Source organism: Ciconia boyciana, chromosome 2 (genome assembly GCF_034638445.1).
Source record: "Ciconia boyciana chromosome 2, ASM3463844v1, whole genome shotgun sequence".
Classification (NCBI taxonomy): Eukaryota; Metazoa; Chordata; class Aves; order Ciconiiformes; family Ciconiidae; genus Ciconia; species Ciconia boyciana.
The window spans coordinates 80286185-80307566 of NC_132935.1; the positions used below are offsets into that span (position 1 = coordinate 80286185).

The 21382-nt window shown below is 38.4% G+C and overlaps 1 protein-coding gene across 1 annotated transcript in view; it reads right to left on the reverse strand.

Moving 5' to 3' along the window:
* CTNND2 (catenin delta 2) overlaps positions 1-21382 on the reverse strand; it is a 565782-nt gene that overhangs the window by 18754 nt on the left and 525646 nt on the right. Inside the window, exons 16-17 of the mRNA XM_072851353.1 lie at positions 20348-20558; positions 16861-16945 (exon numbers count right to left, since the gene is read on the reverse strand). Coding sequence (XP_072707454.1) covers positions 16861-16945; positions 20348-20558 — 296 coding nt within the window. The remainder of the gene's footprint in view (positions 1-16860; positions 16946-20347; positions 20559-21382) is intronic.

Genomic DNA, 21382 nt, shown 5'->3' on the forward strand with positions numbered 1-21382 from the left:
AATTATACTCCATAAAGTTCAAATGTTAAAGCTTGATTGGCAGTGACATGTTTCTGATGATACGTTCTTGGGAAAGCTGCAGGGATTAGATTTGGGGTGGAGGCTGGATAACCACTGTAGAAAAAAAAAGTGCTACTGTAGCCTCACTGATCACCTTTTACTGGGCTTAAGGAGTGAACGGGTCCTTTGTCCCCCTGTTCAACTTTAAGTTATTTTGAAAATAAATAATTTTCTTCAGGCCCATGGGAAATAATTATTTTGTCAGGGTGACTAAACTTACTGTGCCAACCACCTATTGCATAGGTATCTTATGAAAATATAATTTGGGTTTTCCACATTATTCTTTTCGTGTTTAAAGTGTAGAGAAAAAGAGAAAGCAGTTTTCTATTGTGTTTGCAAGAATTTCAAGTTTGCAGAACTCTCTGGTAGTGGAGTCCTTGACTTGAGGAGATGATTTGTGGAGGTGGGCGATATCAGACACACCATTTTCTCACTTGTAGTACAGTAACACTATGAAGACTGAATGAAATTAAGCCCTGATGAGAACTGACACTGTGCTGACACAGTGAGAAACCAGAGCTCCTGCCTGAAGAATTCACAGACGAGAGAGGAAAGAGAAGGGACCAGACACAACGAGGTGGCCAAGCAATGTGTGGTGGACTTGGGAAGGAGCACCGACATTGCCAGCCTCGGTGCGGTGCCCAGCCTAGATGACCTCATGGCACCCAGTCAGAAAGAAACCTCACATCAGCTCATGTGCTAATAGCCATGCAGCAAAAATAAAAACAAGCCCGTCACTCTGACTGATTATGCTGATCAGCTGCTAAGAAGACACTGACTTAAAAAGCACTGAGTGGTTTAGAAAAACTGTATGGTGGCTGCACGCACATCAGTGTCTTTCAATGCTGAAGAGCATAGTCTGCCGTGACTCCTAGCCACTGATGTCCTAACACTGTCAGGAAGAAAGAGAGCAACTTCTCGGAAGCAGAGAAATCCCACTACACAAAAGAAACAAAAATGATGCAACAAATCCAATAATGACACAGCTAAAACCTGAGAAACTACAGAGAATGTTGTGGCCTGCCTCCCCCAAGTTCACAGACTCTCCAGCATGCTACTTCTTACTTCAGGCCTGATCTTCTTGTGACTTAACAGACATTTTTCTAAATGACTTGAAGCATACAGGACCAGACTTGTTTTGTCATCCTACTTCCTTATCTGTAAGCCAGCATTTTACTGGTTCCAGGGATTAATTGTAATAATAACTGCTCCTGCAATGGTAATAAGCTGTAGAAATAGGAAGTTCTGATAGGCAACCACTTGCAGGAATCGGTAACTAGACCCACCATGGTGTTAGAAGTAGGTGATACAGCAACAAGGCTAAGTGCCTTTAAGTACCTAACATAGGATCTACTCGCTTCGAAACTCAGCCAGACATTGCTCAGAGTTGCTGGTGTTGCTTCTTTCTCAAGCTGAAGCACTGCTGTCAGGTTAAATGAAACATCCTGACTGGTGTGCACCAGTGTGACACTGTCTAGAGTAAAAGATAAATCTGATGTGAATTAAGTCAGGGCTCATCAGACTTACACAGGTCTGGGCAATTCTTCACTGGGAATTTGTTGTCACGATGCTAATAAGACATAACAGAAATTAGAACTGGATCAAATTATCTACATACATTGACATATGAAAGTTATGTGCGTGACTTGACTGCGGTGAGAAATCTAAAATGGTAACAAGGTTGGGGTGATCCACATATGTATCTCACGGAGCTCTTGAATGGGATTTTTGAAATAATGTGGTTTAAATGTTCACCAACCACCGCACTTATCATTAGGCTTTATAACCTGGGATCATATTATTTTCTTTTAAGGCAAGAGGAAGAATAAATACATTTCCCAGTGCTTCTCAACAGAGTTATCGAGCCTCACTTCTCTCCCTCTGCCAGCCCCACGGCAGCAGAGGCTAACCACCCCCCACCAGCACACCTGAATATTCAGTTTTCTAGCAGGACTGCTCCCTGCGTGCCACTGAAGCAGCTGACAAGGAAATGTCAGCTGCTGAAGGAGAGATGGAGAGACGGCTGCTCTCTAAAAAAGCCCCTGCCTTTGTGTTGAAGTGTGTTTACTTTGGAAGAGGGATTTCAACTACATTCTTACAACTTCGGCAACTCTAGAAACACTCTTGAAAAACAGAACAACTAGTTTTAGATAATCTATATTAAAAATAAAGGTATTCTTTCATTTTTTCCTTTGAATTTACAGTGCCAAATCCTATTATCAGTAATTCCTGAAAGGATTGTCCTTTCTGGATTTGCTTGCGTTGTTTCCAGGAAAACTTAAAACCAGCAGAGAATTCCTGGGCATTGATCCGCTTTATGATGTATTCTGAATAAATCCACTTCACTGATGGTTTTTTACTGCCATCAGCTAAGCTACAAACAATGAGAAGCAGTATATTGACATTTTTACTCCTCAGATTTTGTCTTTTGCTTCCAAAGTGGGAACTCAAGATATGTTATTGAACAGAGTAGGGATAGAGCCTGGAAGATCCTGGCATTCTCCTGGCTTATACACTAGCGGTTGTTGCTTGGGTTAAATCCTTCAAACTGATTCTGCTTTAAGTCTGCAAGTGGAAATCTGGAGTAATTTCACTGGCTTCAAAAGACAAAGGGCTGCTGACTCCAATTCTCCTGTCTCTCCTCCTCTCTCAAAGAGTTTTGAGCCAGGCCCTCAAAATCAACAGATACAAAGTGAAGACATGGATCACTGAAGCTCATCTTAATTTGAGGATTTTAGTATTTATGTTTATAGTCTTATTTCCACAGCTTATGAAGGCGAGAAAATTACTTAAAACAGAGAAATTACTCAAGTTTGGGGGATTTAAAAATATTATAAAAATCTGGATAAAACTGCAGGAGTTGCTCACAGTAAGACCACTTAGCTGAAGCAGTTAAAGGAAAATAGTTTGCTTCCCATGCCTTCTGATGATGATAATGACGCCAGCTACTTACTGGCTACAGGTTATACTGGGAGTACGACACCTGCCGCTGTGCGAGCCTGGGATGAAGGCCACTCACTCCTCCCTTGCGCAGACGTAACCGAGGGGAGAGGACGGAGACCCCGCTGAGAGTACCAGGGGAGCAGTGCCATCACTTGAGCCAAGGCAAAGAGCAGCGGTGGCTGGGTCGGGCAGGGGAGGACCAAGCCAGCTGGGCGGCAGAGCTGCCACTGGAGCAGCCGCCTCTCCCAGGGGCTGTCGGCCCCTGCCTCAGTGCCTGATGGCTGGGGGGGCTGCCTTGCTGGCAGCGTGGCCGGCACAGCACACACACTGCTTCAGTCTCCTTTCTTACGATGTGCAGTGGGCTTGACCTCAGCACTTCTCTCCTTTTTACTCTGAATTTCAATGTACAAATGGCTTTTACTCGTAAGTGACTCTTTCTGCATCCCAGACACAGCAGAAGTACAATTGCTTAAGAAGCTGAAAGAGAAATACATATTTAGGGCAGCATGCGGCTTAAAGAAGGGCTCCTAGTCAGACAGTCATTAACCACAGCAAAACTCTCTGGCACTGGATGAGGATTATTAAGTTTCCTGTAGGCTCTTTAAAGTGACATTTTCAGAATCAGTGGTTAAACTCATTCTTTTCGAAACGAGACGCGTACCTCCCAGCCTCCATCTCAGCTTCTCTGAAAGCAAAGCCATTATTCTTCTATTGTCAGTGTTCCACCCCAAAATACTTTGGAATATTTTCTCTCCCTGTTTTTCTCTTGTCATTGCAGAGCCTGAGGTAGTATATTCTTCTGACAGTATCACCCAGTTTTTTTCTTTAAAAATACCACAGATGGCCTTGGCCACTTTTTTCTTTTTCAAACGCTTTTTTTGTGTGCAGTGTTATCATCTTCTAATCACATATCTTCTACCATAATTTTACATCTCATCCCTTGATTTTAGCTATGAAGAGACACACGATAAGGGAGAGATATGTTAATTACTTGCCAAATCTATCCAAGTGAGAAACAGCTAGGTAACTATCCCTGGTTGTTTTATATAGTGCAATTCTGGGACGTTTCAGGAAATCACTGAGGCACTGCTTTACCTATCCATAATTAATTATTGATTTCCTGTTGTGTGAGCTGTGAAGATGACAAGACCTAATCTGATGAATAAAATAGCTGTAAGAAAAGGGAATTGTATGTGAGGCAAAGCATGAAGGACAAGACTTCAGATACAGCAGAGTTCATTATTCATTTTGCTGAGGTTATATGCAGCTAAATAATAAACCTTTCAAAACACTGCAATAAAATGAAATAAATTAATTTTTGAAATCATCACTTTGCCTCTTAAACAGAAATAAAATTGTTTTAATATATTTTAGAGGAAATGAAGGCAGTATTTGGCCCTTCAGCTAGAATTTCTGTTCTTCTCCTATTCTCCCCTGCATAAGGTATATAAGCTATAATTTAAATTGTTAGAATCACAAAGAACTATTTTTGCTGGTACCTTGTCTGCACAAAAAACTTGCATTCAAGAAAGTGTTTACAATATTTTTTGACTTGCATTGTCATTTTCATTCCAGTAATGCAATTTCACCTATCTTAACATGTTTATGCCCTAGAAATGCAAACTCTGGCTCTTGGCCACAAACTCTCAGGCGCTGGACAAATACTACTACTTTATGGTCAGGGTCAGCTTCTTAAGTCTACTGTCCTTACAAAGACTGGAAACTAATCAACACCTCTTACTCTTACTTTACATACATTAAACCATAAAATCAACCAAATACAACTCTTCTATTATACCTGTGAACATAAAACATGAAAAAAATCGTTATCAGAATAAAATCTGTACCATTGTCTCTTATGGTGAAGAACATGCTAGGACTGATGATACTGACTGTGATCAAGAGCCATCAGGACTTCGTGCTTCCTGAAGAGCAGCACTGTAGTTGAAAACTGGAGATAATTTTATTCAATATGTAGCTGCCTGACAAACGAGGAGTCAGCGCCCGTTTGGAAAAATCACTAGGTAAACTCATGCCGTCCTTGGTTTTAGGTCAAAAGCTCTTGCATAAATACACTTAAACTAGAGAGTTAGACATCCCAGTGACTATTGCTAAGCATATGAGTTTTAAGGATATGCTGCTTTGAACATGTAGTTTACCAACACATTTAGACATTAGTAATGAGAAATGCATATTCTTTTTTACTGAAATACCTTTAAGAGTTTTTGATTCGGTAAATAAGAGCTTTAGTATTGTTAATTCAAACAAAAACACACTATTGCACCAAAGCCTAGAACTTTCATTTTAGAGAAACCACAACTTTCTCTAAAAGCACTTTGTAAAGTCAAAAGTAATAAAAACAATTTAGAAACGGCCAGTGAAACTTTTCATTTCTACTTTCTGCAGGAAGAAGAAGCTACAGCTCTTTTATCAAGATGAACTGTATCAGCTAGCAAATGAAGTAGAACAATTCAGAACAAAGCACACATACTACAAAAGAGACTCCTTTCAAAATACAAGGTTTCTTTCTTCGAGTCTGAAATGGCAGACATATTTAGGCTATTTTTGAATTCTCTTAGCAGTTTTAGGAAGAGAAGAGGGAAGAAATAAGAAGGACTTCCCAGCAATTTTTCCCCACCCATCATTAGATCATACAGAACATCAAAGAACTGGAAGTAGGATATTGATGCACCAGCTTAATATTTCATTGAACCTTGATTGAATTTACATGTACTGGCCACGTTAAACAAACACTTTTAATCTCCTTATAGGACCCAGAAGAACGAGGATGATGATAGCATAAGTACAGCAACACACAGGAGCATCAGCAAAAGATGCCCAATGTTATGCATCAGACCATCACAGCTAGACTATTCACCTCTGAAAAGAAAACATGCTTTGATTATCACAATAATACATTTCATTTCCTTTCCATCCCCTCTGTGCTTCTTGCGTATGCTCTTACTACAAGTGAAAGTTCTACTCATCTGATTAATTTGCAAAACGATGAGCAGCCATCCAACATACCGGTTCAAATTTGCTGGGAGAAACCGAGTTTCTCACCCATACTCTTTCCTACACATGTGCTTTTATCTGTGTCTGAACCTAGATATGGAAATATCAAGCATACAAGTTAATTAAAAATTATATTTAGTTCTGAATGGTAGAGATCATGTTCCTTGAATGAATTTTGGAGAAAAAGATTGACATGAATTAAAAATGGTTTCTCTTAGCATGTATCTTTAAAAGACTTTTGAAAGTCTTTAGAAAGACTTCTGGATTCTTTTCAGTATTGTACATCTGAATCCAGCTAAACTTTGTTTGCCGTTAGTTAATGTTATTTATAATTGTTTACAAAATTTTAATACATTATTTAAGTGGACTAAAAATGTTCCCAGTCCCAAAAGACATGCAGATAATTTTCTTAGATATCTACTTCGTATTCAAGTATTAAAATCCAATCTTATTCTGAGGAACCATACTTTTGAGAAGAAAAATTCTGTAGATCTGACCTTCCACTTATGCAAAACCCTCCAGATTCTGGATGCCTGCTCGTATCTCTACCCTAAGGATATTTCAGAAACTTCAGTTATACAGTTCCCTTCAGAAAGAAGGCTCTAAGTCAAAGATACTGACTCCTGGGCTGCATTTTAAATTTTCTTTTCTTCAGAGAAGTTCAAAAGGTGGAGTACTTTAGAGACAGACTTTACACAACTATGAGATTAAATTTCCCTCTTCTAAATCTGTATTTAGTAACCTTAAAATGGACTTGGGTTTTCAAGTGAAAAATACCTAGTGGTTCCCACATAAGTCAGCTAGACCTTACCACGAGACTCACTATTGATGCTAAGGATGCTTTAGCATCATATATATGTATGGCTTATCCTAGAGAACTGTTTGGACAAACTTTGATTCTTTTCTTATTTGTTTAGCACCTCTTGAGTCTAGTAGGTTTTGGATGAGAATGATGTCAGCTTCCACACACCTCTTACTGATGATTTAGAAGAATTACTGCTAAGTCTGGTTGTTGAATTACCGCTTGCTACAACACTGAATGTTAAAGGAAAGCGCTATCATGCCTTTAAGGCCCTCATGGGAAAAGCAACAGTCAAGCATAGCTGCAGATACTTTCTAAGCTCATAGCTCAAACCATTAAGGTTTATTCCTTTAGGTATTCCCAGCAAAAAAGCTGGCATGTCATCACACAGACATACAAGTATTTGCAAGGAGTGGGCTGATTAGTTTGGCTTTAATTGAGCTTAGTCATCACATCTGATTTTTTTCGACACCATTCAGTAAAAAAAGCCTGCACCAAAATAGTGTAAGGATGGGCAAGGTGTTGCTTCAGCTACACTGGACTGTTCTCGTGAAAATACCATCGTCAGTATTGAATGTTCAATTCAGTGCAGACTGTATCTTAGATTACCGCTAATATTTTAAATACAATAGTAAACATGGAAAATGTTTTAGAAAGAAACATATAAATACTGAAATATTTATATAAATATATATAAAAATATTGAATATATAAATATGAAATATATATAAATACTGAAATAACTGAAATGTGACTAAAGAAATGGTAGGTGATACTGCACACTAAATAAACCTTTGTTGAGAGTATCACAAAGAATTTAACTATGTAAAATGCAAAATGATTAAAATAAATGAAGTCTCTTATACAGTAAACATGATGGAATTCAGAAGCATGAAACATTTGAACACATCTCTCTCTAACAGTTGATGCAGAAACATGAATTTTGATACTCCGTCATGTGTTATCGTTGCCATATAGGTAAGAACATTGATATTTTGGATTCCAAAAGATTTTCTACCCTCTTTAGGCCATGTAAAATATAAAAAAAATTGTAACAACATAATGGCAATCCCTTCTTTTTCTAGTATTGTCTGGTACTGTTAATAAACTCAAAGGGGGTTAGAAGGAACTCGGAAAAATATTACTTGGTATGATGAATAAGCTAGGAAAATCAGAACACGATCTACTTGACTGCACAAGTGAAATGATAATTATTTGTATTAACATAAAATTGGAATAACATTCAGTTTGACTCAACATTTTGTAATATTTTAGATATAAATATTGTCTTTTTTTCTAAATTGTTCTTCTTAAAACTAGGCAAATGATTTAGAATGATAATACAGCTATTTGAAGACACTTAATATATTTGTGTTATGCCAAATACTGAGAATCTCTCTCTCCCCCTCTTTTTTTTTTAATTTAATTCAAGCACAGTTTATACACCATTTTTTCCATGTGTGAATACTTCTGAATATTTCTGCATATGCCAAGGTTTTTACCTGTATAGCTCAGCTCAATTTATTTGCACAATTTCCTCTTTAGGCTTCATGATTTTGCTCATGATATGTGAATTCTTATCATATAGACAAACAGGATATTATTTAAGCAGGCAACTGGCAATGAAAAAGCCACATATGTTAAAATTTACTTGACAAAGTTTTGAATTATTCTTAAAAAACCAGTCCCTCAGAAGGCATATGGAATCAAAAGAGGAGGTAAGTTAAATTATAAGTTTATACTATACAGTGATGCAGCCTAGTGCTAACTGTGTTGAAAAAAGTAGCATCAAGGTAAAAAGAAAAACAAAATTCCAGACTAACGTATCATTCCTCACCGAAGAAGCTTTGTGTCTCTAAGAAAGAATGTGAAAAAATTAACAGATTATTCTTTGGTCTGCAGCCACTACCTGTTATTTCCTGAAGAATAGAAAATATGCCTTTGCTTTAATGAAGAAACACTTCATATTTGCATGTGCATTAGGAAAGGCAAACCTATCTTACATGAACACTGGAAACTAATATACAGCATAAAATGTAGAATTAATAATAATTCAACCCCCACACAAAAAAATCAGTAATACCAACTTTTTCTCTGGTACTGAAACCAATGACAATTTCATAATTAAGTATTTAACAAGATTGCCATTTCATAAAAAGCCACATTTAAAATGCTCACTGAAATGTGAATAACATGTTTTTTGTCAAGAAAACTGAAACAGAAAGAAAAAAAGAAAGAGAAGGTATATATTTGAAGACTATCTTTTTTTTTTGCTATATTGGTTATAGAACCTCTATCTTACAAAATTACTCAGATGATGCTTTAAAAAGGCTTGAATATGTTAATTCCACAGAAAATTTCCACATTTCCTTTATTTAAAATCAATTTAGGAATTTGCTTAATTCCTGATTAACAAAAGAAAGTACTGTCATATATCAGATGATGAAATGCTGGGTGTTTTAAATATCATATTACTGTTAGCTAAAGATTAAAAGGATTTACCCTAACCTTGAAAGAGATTTATGGCTAAAATATTTAAATGAGATCTTCTCTGATGTCTTCTCTCTTCCAGGCAAATTTAGTAGAAAAAAAAAGCAAAACTGAAAGAAATAGCATAACTACTATGTCCTGTGTGACCAGCAAAACCATGTAAATTCCTATTTTCTCTACATATTTTATCAGAAATAATACAGACATATACACACAAAGGTTTCTACATGGATTTACTTGAATGCTGTGCATATGTAGAAGGTATTTTGTTTTTGCAATAATGCCACAGAGTCACATTTTATTATGAAAAAGATATTAGGAGGAAAACAAAGGACTACACTGGTTAAGGAAATGGAATTTTAGTACATAAAATTAAAGAGTGCCTGTAATAAAAAAATGCCCAGTCATGCTGAGTCTCATCAACTGTACTTATAACTGAAGGAAATCTCTATTGTTCTTATTAATAGGGATTTTGAAAATTAGCATTTTAAGAATTTAATTGACTCCTGGACACACTGATTTTTCTATAGATATCCTAGTTTACCTGGGATCCTCTTACTGAATTACACAGCTATTGCTTTTGCCTTAGAGATGCCATTGGAGCAGAAAAGAAAGCAAAGTGCTTGATAAATTTAATCTGCTACTGCAACATAGTGCTTATCAATAACTGCCTTTCTGTTTGAAAGGTTCAGACAATCAAAAAAGAGATTACAGAAATGCTAGAAAGCTTGTCAGGGAACTGAATGTAATGCACTTGCCCCTCTCTCTGGTATATGCTGTCCTCAGAGAGAGCAAAACTCTGCATACCTTCCTCACATGGCTGAAATGAATGGGACCGCTCTCCTAAGTGAAGCGAGACGCTTTCCATCTAGAACCTACAGGGTTCAGTAAATTAAACTGTACAATTTTAAAATATATACTCTAGTAAGGTTTTGTTACTTTTGATTCAAATGTCTCCTGTACAACTCTTTTGGGTACAAATCTCAGTATGCATGACTGTAGAACTCTTTTGGGTACAAATCTCAGTATGCATGAAACAGAACAATTCAACACTGGTCAGCTGACAGCCAGAATACCTGGATTGGGGAATAGATTCTGGTTTCTTGGCTCTGGGAGAGAGTATGCTGAGCGTGCCATGACCCAGAGTGGTGGGTTGGTGAAAATCCTCTGTCATCAGTCACACTGAAGCTTGGGGCCGCCCACTGCCATAAATCAATCAATCAGTCAATCATTTATTAATCAGGTACTTGCATTTTCATAGTTAATATAAAAATGGGCTCTAGACAATGCCTTCTCTATAATGACAATCTAGTTTTATATTACAGCGGGGGGGTTTACCTTAAATTAATCCATCCTTTTTTTAAAAGGGTGACATATTAATCTGAAAAAGGCCTTGCCAATTGTATAGAAATAAATTAAGCCCCGCTGAAAGATCAGCACTGCAAAATACATATGCTCATGAACAATCTGAGCACATGAATAGTTCCTTCAAGTCAAGCCAATTTTGAGGCACTATTATCTTCTGGATTTGGAATTTAGATCCTTAATATAGGGTTTAAGTTCTGCACAGACCTTTTCACTAGAGAAATTTAACCTTAAGACAGCATCTTTTTGGGGGACGTCTGACTGACGATAACCTTACCAGAGGAAAATCCAAATGATGTGTTCCAAGTCTACATGATAGCACGATGTAATTAACATTTTTAAAGGGTGAGTAGGTATATTTTACTTAAGAAAGGACTTTAGATTCTAGAACTCCTTGATTAGGGTTTTGAAGTTTATTGCTGGCAATTTTCATGGAACATTTAGCAATAAAGGACCTTCTCATAGAGTCATCATTTTATTATTCTGAAAGTCACAAGAAAAGAGAGTCCTCTTCTAGATCTGGACTGGCTTAACTGCTTCTAAGGCTTCTGGGAATTCTAAATATCTTTTCCAGCTAATGACAGACAAGGCCATCTTCAGAATGACTACTCTGACTTCACTAAATGCCTATCACAATAGTATCCCTGTTGTAAATGGCACACTACATGCTGAAGGACGATCGCTTTTAACAACCTCCCTGGTTTCAAATAACTGGTTGTATTTTTATTCATATGGCAGGTGAATAGGACACACATTTCTATTATTCCATGCAGAACAGAAACCTACAATAATAAATAGAAAAGAAAAATAATTTCTACAAATTCATTGTGATCTCTATTTATACACTGGAAGACAAAATACGTGTAAACAGAATGATAGAATGTAAACATATTTTGTTGGAGCCTAAGTGGTTAGGCAAAGCAAACCAATTAATAGAAAATATATTCTTCCTGACAGTTCCTCCAGCTCTTTAGTATTACACACATTTAATGCTAATTGAAGCTTGTTTTTAGCTAATAAATTTTCTTTCATGTTAAGCTCATTTAGCACAACCCTTTTGCTCAAATTTCCTCATGTAATTTAACAAGCTATCTGTGTTTAAGAGTAATTGGTTATTTTCTTGAATATTGAGATAGGTAAGAGTTTACCAGATACCTGGTTTACCAGATAATGGAAATCTGCTCTTTTACAGTCACATCTGTATTTTCCAAGGTGTCCTCAAATCTTCAACCAGCTAACAGCCTAGAGACTGGGGTGGGGTCCAGTGTTCCTCACTTGGAAATAGGTGTCTTTAAAGAATCACCATAGTAGCTCCTTTCACCTGGCTTAGGTGGCTAAACATAAATGGGACAGGACCTCTCTCTGGAGACTGCAAGCAGCACTTAATTCTCCTGCTGACTGTACAGGTTACCAAGGTATTTGAAGAAGAGGGGTGTACCATGAGTCTGAAGCACAGGGACAAGTGGGATAGCTCCCCTACCTGTTTTTTCATAAGTGCTGAGCCACTGATCCACCCACGGGGCTGTGGACCATGTGACCATTAAGCACTTCTGAAAATCAGATTTTAGGTATTTCGGAATGGACTCACGAAAACAGAGGCAGATAAATGATCATTTATGAAAACATAAGTCTTATTGGTAGAAAACAAAGAAGTTAGAAAATGACATGACATTAAAGTCACTCTTTGGGAGACTATTTCATCTACTGATGAAAAATTGTGACAATCACTTCTTTCTTACTTGCTAAGCTTTAGCAGTATTTAGAAATTAATCACACCAAATCATCCAAACACTGTTTATATGGGGCTGAATCTGAACCTTGTTTTCCTCTTGGTGGGAAATTTTCAGATTAGATCTCGGTTTCAGCCATTGCTCAGCAAACTAAATAGTATTTTCCATGATTAAGTACCTGCAAGTTAAACTTCTGGGATGACTGGAAACTCCTTCACTTCAAAACTAAATTCATTGCTTCCTCTTGGTCTGTCAAGCTTTTTATTTTTTCCTTTAATTTCAGGACTGGAAACATTTATGCTTTTAATGACTTTTTCTTGTTGAATGTGTTAGGATAGCACCAAATTAACCATACCAGGGAATTAAATCCTCTTTTTTCCCCCAAAGCACAAGCCTACAAAGGATGATAAACACTGTCACCTCACTTACAGATCTAAATGCTGACTGTTTACCTTCTGTGCCTTTCCCATGCCAGCACAGCCTAACAAGACTGTGTGTCCCATTAAAACCACAGCACAGCTGTGGACTGGAAATCCTAGTACACTGGATAGAACCTGTCAGTGGAGGGTACAGGGCGTGACATAGCTCTGCAAACAAAGTGCATAAGGTATTGTGGACTTACAGAGCTTTCCAAGTGGAAACTGAGACAACAAAGCCAATGCCTCCTCCTCTTCCTTGAGTATTCAGCTCAAGCTGTAGGAAGTTAGAAATCTATCCATCACTCTCCTGAGCCAGAAAAGCTACAGTGTCCACCTTAGCATGCTTTCTTTAGAATAAAAAGCTATTTGAGAAGAGACCAACAGTTCAAGGAGTGCAACTCCTGTTGTATTAGCTATTAATAAATGGGCACAATGTTCCTGCTCCAGCAAACTGAATAAAAGCAACACACAAACCTTCAATCCTTACTTTTTATAGGATCTTGGGAATCCCAGGACACATTGGATGCCGCAGACTACTTAGCCTGTCTCCCCAGTAAAGTTCAATTGGCTGCAAAAGTTCCAGCTCTTGCTTTTGAGGCCTTACAGAAAGGACTTATGAAATCAATAGGGCCTTCTCATTGCTTTCATGGGGAGCAGGATCAGCCCACTGCAGAGAAGTTCCTGGGTACCAGAACTCTGAGCTCTGGGCTGTCAGAGCTATGTTGCTTGCAGGGTTTGTTCTGTCCATCTGCTCTGCCTTTCTTTTTAAACACAGCACATGGGCTAGCCTGAAACTCTTTTTCCAGAAACACTTGTATGTCTAGCTTAAGTTGGCTTACCAGATTTAATTTTCTATGCTTTCTACCTCACTGACTTGTGGAATAATTTTGCATTTTTCAGGATAAAAAAGATAGACAGGACCTTAAATTTTTGTGTTGTCAAAAGATACTGTTTGTATTCTTAGCCAGATACACTATGACCTTGAGACAGGGTATACTGCTTAATTTGGTCAATGAAGTTAACTGAATCATTGTAGTTACTGCTGCAGTTTTTGGCTTTGAACAGACCAGAGAAACAGGCAATATCTGTGAGACATTGAGCAGCACAATGAAATTTGTGCACACTACTATTCTCCTTAAGCAACTGGCACCCTGAAATCTGCTAAATTTGGGCTATTTTTTATGCAACAGTTGATTTTGACAGTGTCCTTAGAGGCTGCTTAATTTAGGTTTCACTACATAGGCATATTAATGTTATAGCCTTGGTTAAAGCTGAAGAGCTTGCTCACCCACGATGGGATGGAGCTTTCAGGAAGCATTGCATACCAGCCCAGTTACTGGCAGCAGGTGGGGGACTAGTTTCTGACTACTGCACTTCACAGCCAGGAGTTTATCGGGGAGTGCTACAAGTGGGAAGTTGGTGCCTATGCAATTCTTGGCTTTTGGTCCTTCACAGGTGTGGCAAGTCATTAGGTGACCACACCAGTCCCAATTCTGGATGGACTTTCTGTCAGTGCCGTTTATATTCTGCCAGCTATGAGATGATTCCTGTGATGTTGAACAAAATTAGAAAAGTGAATGAGGTTTTCGTGTTTTTGCTGATGCAGTCATATTTGGACTAAATATAGTGGCTACTATTGTATCCACAGTAAACATATATTGCCTTCTTTCCCATTAATACAAAGGATAATACTTCTATCCTTTTTACATCTCCTTACTTACTCTACTGTAAACATGCAGATCTAAAATAAACCACAATTCAAACTACTTGGTTACACTGTTTCTCAAAGAGTAAGGTAAGTGCTGCTACTTTTTCTTAAATGTCATGTGATGCTTGTAATTTCCTTGTATTACAATACAAAATTGTACTTCTCTGTAGGCCACCAATTCTTTGAAAGTAATTGTATAGCTATGTCAGTACACAGGAGGAAATTGCTGATGGTTATTCAATGGGATTTACCTGCACTTCAAAAAAGGCTATGCAAGTGCAAGATACTGCAAAGTGCTGGTCATATTATATTGTCAACTGTATGTTCACTCATTTTTACTAGCAGATTGCATTGACCCAGTATCTTTACTAGCTAATTAGCTAATTTTCCTATCATAAAAACATTATTTTCCCAACAGTGGTGAAACTCAGACAGCCAGCGTAAGTCAGCCTACTATTGGCAAATTTAATAAATATTACGGACTTCATAAAGATTACTGTGTCTTTTAACAAACAGGAGTATCTTAAATTAACTATCTGAACATATTTATACCATGCTTAGCAGCATATGTAATGGCATATAATGAATATATACATATGTAGTAGAGACTGACCTTCATTTTAAGATTTTGTGAAGCCTGTAGGAATTAGCCAATATAGAGATTGACAAAATGCTTCCTGAAATATAGACAATCTGTCTGCTATGAGTGTCCTGGAAGCTACCTCAAAGGCTAGCCTGCACTATTTTCCATACCACAAGTGTATTTGTGGCCGCAGAAAATGTTCTTTTAAGCATGCAAGGTACTCAGTACCCAAACTTGCTTAGTATGTAAGTACATTACCAGGCATTCCCATTGGCAGCCAACAGAATGTCCTTTAGGTAGCAGTATACTCAGAAGCCACACAACATATAGATTACCTCATGCATGGAGCAACCCTAGAAACTGCTTTTCCATCACAGCATATATATACAGACAGAAGGTTGGAAATGAGCCAGACATTGTAAGAACTAAGAGATTATGGTGCAATAAAGTTCAGCCTCTACAGTGCAGCCACCCACATACACAGAAGTCAGGCTATGCACGCTGCCAGTGTGTTACTGCCTTGCGTCAAGAAAAGCCTCCTCTAGCTCATGTTTGTTCCCACCTCTTAATGGGACAGTTGAGTATCAGCTCGTTACTTGGAACAACTTCACATATGGTATCCCTAGGGCTGCCAAGGATGACTGAAAATACTGGAAGTGAACAATGGGAGAGACTCAATAATCATCTTCCTTACTCCTCAGACTTGACACAAGCAGGGCTGAGGCATGCAAAAGAACAGCATTTCAAACAGAAGGTCAGCTTCTGCCAGTTTGAGATTTGGTGCATACTTTTCATGTAACTAAGTTTTTTTCTTGTGCAAAATACATACAGCACAGACTATGCTGCTGTGAACCTTTCCTACTTCACCATTCTTATGACTCAGCCTGAACTTTTGTGCCACATGAAGTCTTAGCTCTCTTTGCTGAGATTACAAATACAAATATCAATTAGATCAGCTGTGAAATTCCATATAGCAAGAAGACCTTTGAAAACTAAATCTGCAGACTGATACTCACATGGAATGTAATTCAGTTTGGAAATATTCAGCAAGAATTACTTTAAATGTTGTCATTTACTAAGTAGACACTTATGTTTTAAAAGCTATATAGGATGTTACTTCACAGGATTGTATTACTGTATTGTGATTCATTTTTAGCAAGTATTTTTAGAGATTAGCAAGCCTGTGGGAATGGTATGGTACTACAGGCTTCACAGACTGTCTGAAAACCTGCTGAAATGATGCTACTTTCTGCCAGCTGATTGGAAGTGAAGCTATCAAGTTTCAGCCCAGCTCCACATGTAACTGGTCCCTAAGTACCACTCCTTCAGATATTCTTGTTTACAATCTCATGAGGAAATTTGGGAGCTGAAGGGCTAGAAATCTGGTAATCTCCTCAGGACAGGGTAGGGAGGTATAAGAAGGAAAGGTATAGCAGGAGAGCTTGCACAGGTTTGTTCTATGAACAGAGGACTTCACTCTCCAGGGCTGTCAGATACAACACTTTATGTAGGAATTCTTTTGAAAATCAAATTCACATCCCCTTTTTGCTACCACATGTATTTTCAAAAGGTATTTCTATGTTAAAAGTAGAAACGAGGGAAAAACCCATAGCTCCAAGTATCTGAAATTTTAAACTCTAGGTGAATTTCCAGTTCACATAAATGTTTTGGTCTAAAGTCTCTCAGCCCCCAGATTTGAGCAACCATATGAAAGATGACAAATCTAGAAAAAACCCAAGCCTTACCTTCTTGTAGAGACTTCTCAGGTCTCTGTACTGCCACATACTATTGAGGACCTGAGATGCTGCTTTCACCACTTTTGGCGAATGCCTGTTACACACATATATTAAAAAGGGAGAGAGAGAGAGAAAGAAAGAGTGAGAAAGAGACTGTTAAGTGCAAGACTCAATTCATCCCAATTTTCAAATACAATGCTATGGATTTAAACCCACAATTAAAATTGTGTTTTAAATGTACGGTAAGATCTTTGGTTGGCATCTTGGAGACCAATTCATTCTTAAGCAAGGGCAATACGTTATCTCTATAGTACTAATTATTCAGCGAGGAGCAAAATGTGTGTTCCTCAGCACACTGAGAACAAGGATTCATGCCGAGAGCATAGTAAGAGGAATGGGAGAGGCAGCAATTGGCAAAATTGTTGAGGACCCAACTGGTATTACGTACATCTAAGAAGATGTCCTGGCTACAACTTTTGGCATAAAGGATAAGAAGTTAGAGCCAGAGTTTCCTTCTCTGTAAGCTGCCAAACTTCAACTCATGACAGTGTGCTCAATGCATTAAGTGCCTCTTAGCAGTGGCCAAAAGAAACACTCTAGATGGGTGATGAGCACTGTTTTTGAAGTGCAGAGCCAAGATGCAGAAATACAACTGACTATAAACAGTCATGACAAATTTCGTTAGGAATCCAAATTAGGACTTGCATGTTGCTCACACCATTACCCTTTAATGACGGCAATGTAATGTCATGTTGAAAACCATATATAACTTCACAGGGACTTTCTCTTCAGAAAGGTTTTGAAAGAAGCTCTAAACTTTTGTTACCATCAGTTGTAGTCATATATTCCTCTTGGGATAGGTAACTTTAAAAAAAATCTAAAGAATAAGTATCAGAGAGTATTCAGCTCAGTGAAGAAGGGTCAAATAGAAAAGGACCAGGAAGATAACCCAGGCCATTGAGGAAGCATACACTGTGTGGTTAAGGCCTTGTGTTGTACCAATAATACACATAAAGCAGCAGAATGCTAGAAAACCTTGCAAAGGCCAAAGTCTGGAGTGAGGATTGATGGAGTTTGGGGCAGTCACTGAGGTGATTCATGTTTTACTCAGAAAAGGCACACAGATTGCAAAACCAAAGAGAAACCAGAAAACCAGCAGCATATGCTACTGGTTTGGACAGGAAGTCTCAGGGGTCAGGCTCTGGTGCATCCCGTGACCTCTGAGAAGGACCACTAGTAGGCTGATACTCAAGCTGGTAAAGCAATGTTCATGACACAACTGATTCCATTACCTTACACAGTATTTTCCTAGTAATTCATTTGGTGGTTTTTTTCCCTTTTCTTCCATTTCTCACCCAGGGTACAGCAGTAGGTGGGTAATTGGTGAATAAACAGGAATTTGATAAACCCTTTCAAGCATTATTGTTGTTATCGTACTCCCAGCTGTACTGCCTAGTGGGGTGCTGGTAGCAGGGAGTAACCAGGAAAATAACTGTGCCAGCCATACTGTGAGTAGTGAGGAGAAACAGGAACTATGCGAAGCCAATATGGCTTGGCCAATATGACCTTATGAACACCAGTTCTCTCGTGCTGTCATACAGGGAAAGCGTTCAAGCCCTGGGCATGTTCCAAAGGCTAGCGGGGCCAGCCCCACACTCCTGGCACTGATACATACTAGGATGCCCGGCCAGGCTAGTATCCTGCACTTGTAGAAGCAGACGCTTCATACTGGACAAGACAAATTCATACTGTAGTGTTTTACTGTATTAAACTGAGCATGCCAGAATTTCCTTGCAGTCCAACAACCAGCAATTCTGATTTTTAAACAATGGATTACCTATAAGAAACCAAACGAAAGCAATGGTGCACAACACCAACATTTCTGAAAGTTGAAAAATGAAACTTTCATTTAAGATAAGTATTTGTAGCACTGTGAGTTGACAGGTTTTCTTGTTCTAGGACTCTGTAACCTGTAACAGTAATAACACAGGACTGCAACTCAAAGTACTTGAGAGGAGGGATACGTATCATGATTTGGGAGGGCGTTTTGGAATTACTCAACGCTACCTGGGCTAAATACTTCCATTCAACATAGATATGTCTTTCACAATTATGAGGGATACTTAGACAGGGAATTATACCCTTCGATCCTCCAAAACCTGCCTGTGATACTTTGACAATTTCAGACTCAACAAGGGCTTATAATCTCTACCAGATAATGAGCAGGTAGACAAATGCATTATTCTGAGGAAAGACACGTTCAACTTAAGAGAAATGGATATGAACCTGCTTGCAGTATCAGTACATTCGATCTAGAAAATATAAATAAAAAATTTAAGTAGATCTAACCATAATAAAAATGCAAATGCAAATAAATCAGCAGAGCATGGGGAGCTCCCACAACTGGAATTGCATACTTTGCTATGCTACTACTTTTTACCCCTTACAATTAAAGTGTGAGAATGTTTCAATAATGAATTTGGTATGAAAAGAAAAGGGTGACAATAGAGGAAAAGAAATGTGATTAAATTATACTGGCAGTGCTCTGATCACATAGGCAAGCATAAGTTCTCATACCAAATGGAGGGTGCATAAATCTTTCCTTCAGGTTGTGGCCTGGCTTTGTGGGGCTCTTTTAGAGCTCTGGTGCTGCAGTAGGCTGTGTGATGACAGCTTCGAGTAGGTGGACTGATGGGTTTTGTACACTACAGTGAAGGCTTTTTGTTTTCAAACTGCCATAGTCCCATTGCACTATACTTCTGCAGGTTGACAAATATGAGAATCAGGCTATCTGTTTTAGGCAAAAGAAGGATAAAGAGTGAACTCTTCATGAAGAGTGCGTACATAGGAAAACAGACAAGATGAAACCATAGCTGCTCTGAAAATGTCACAGTTGTGTGTAAGATTTTTGCATGTTTTGGTGCCTCACAAAGTAGCCTGCAGGTATCCTAATGCTCTCTCAGAAGCAAGGTGTTGGGAAAATCCATGGACCCATGCTTCTACTATGTCCCACCTTACCAGCAAGCCGGTGGCAGAGAAAAGGGTGCTGTGAAGAGGGACAGTGACTTTTACATTCTTCATTCCCAAAGCAAGAGGAGCAGTAACAGAACTATGGTGAGGTCCCTTGCTTTCACAGGATCCCTCCACCTGCACGTCGCCCCTTCTGCAGGGTACAATCCAACAGCTCTGGTCCCTAATGTTTTTCAGGATCTTCTGGAAGTGCTTAGAGGTAGTGGTTACTGTAGATAATTACTCTTCCTTAAACTGCACATGCAGCGCACTCCATGCCCTGCTGATGGTACGTCAAAAATAAACCACAGCAGAGACTTTTGCTATTGGTATTGTCTGTTTCTTGTCACCTTTCACACTGGGCATACGATTTCTGACGAAACTAAAGTATTCAACTCATGATTGCACAGAGGAGGCAAACACATTCAGGACTAGTAATAACTACTGGAGATGTTAAAAAAGGTGCAAGGTGATTTGCAAAACATACTTGTCTCCTTTACTCTTAGATATGCCAACCAGTTTCTCAATGCCGCCTGCGTCTCGTAAGGCCTTGGCATTCTCCATGTTTTTAGTGATGACTTCATGCAGAGTGCAGCAAATGGCAGTAACGGTGTCATCAGACATGGCCTTGCTTGCTGAGCTGTTGCTGTTGTTAGCGCCTGGCAGTCGGTGGACCAGATCCCTCATGGCATACTTGCCTTTGTTGAAAGAAAATGAAGGGAGAATTCAGAAGATATAGCAATAAAGGGTGACGGAGAAGTAGTACAGGGAAAACACGCAAGACTATTAGCACCATTTCCATCATTGCACGTAATCTAATTGGCTACTGATACTATTTTGGAGCAAGCCACATTTATACGATTGCACATTCAAGCATTTCACACATTAGGGACTCGGTTAATATTTCCATATTACATCAGCTGGAGACTTTGGATATGGGCTACATCATGCCCTTAGGAGAATGAAATGATGATAGTAAAGGTCAAGTATATGTATAAAGATAATCTGAATACCACAACTTACAGAACTTGGCAAGTCCTCGTCTCCCACCACACAACTCATAATTCAAGTTACTATAAATAAAATGTGCATCCGTTCTTAAAAACACTACAGTGAATGAAAAGCCAGTGATGTTGTTATTTGTGAACAAGTCTTCTCTGAAGGACCAGTTTCACTGTACAAGGTTAATTCTAAACTATATACACTAATTTAACTAGGTTTATTAGTATTTCTATGACTTTATTGCTTATTCAGTGCTCAGAGATGACACTGCACTCTTCCACACATCCTTAGTTGTATGCATGGTACTGACCAGAAAGGAAGCCTTTCTGAAATCTATTCCTGTACGATATTTTCAGATTATTTTATATAACAATAACTTCCAGAACTTAAAATCTCCTAAAATGAAAGGCGCAACGAATTTTTTAAATGGTCACATTGATCTGAAGACATGAAAAAGAAATGATGTTGGTTATTATAACTTTTTTCATGTTTAAATGAACAAAGTTTTTTTTTTTGCAAA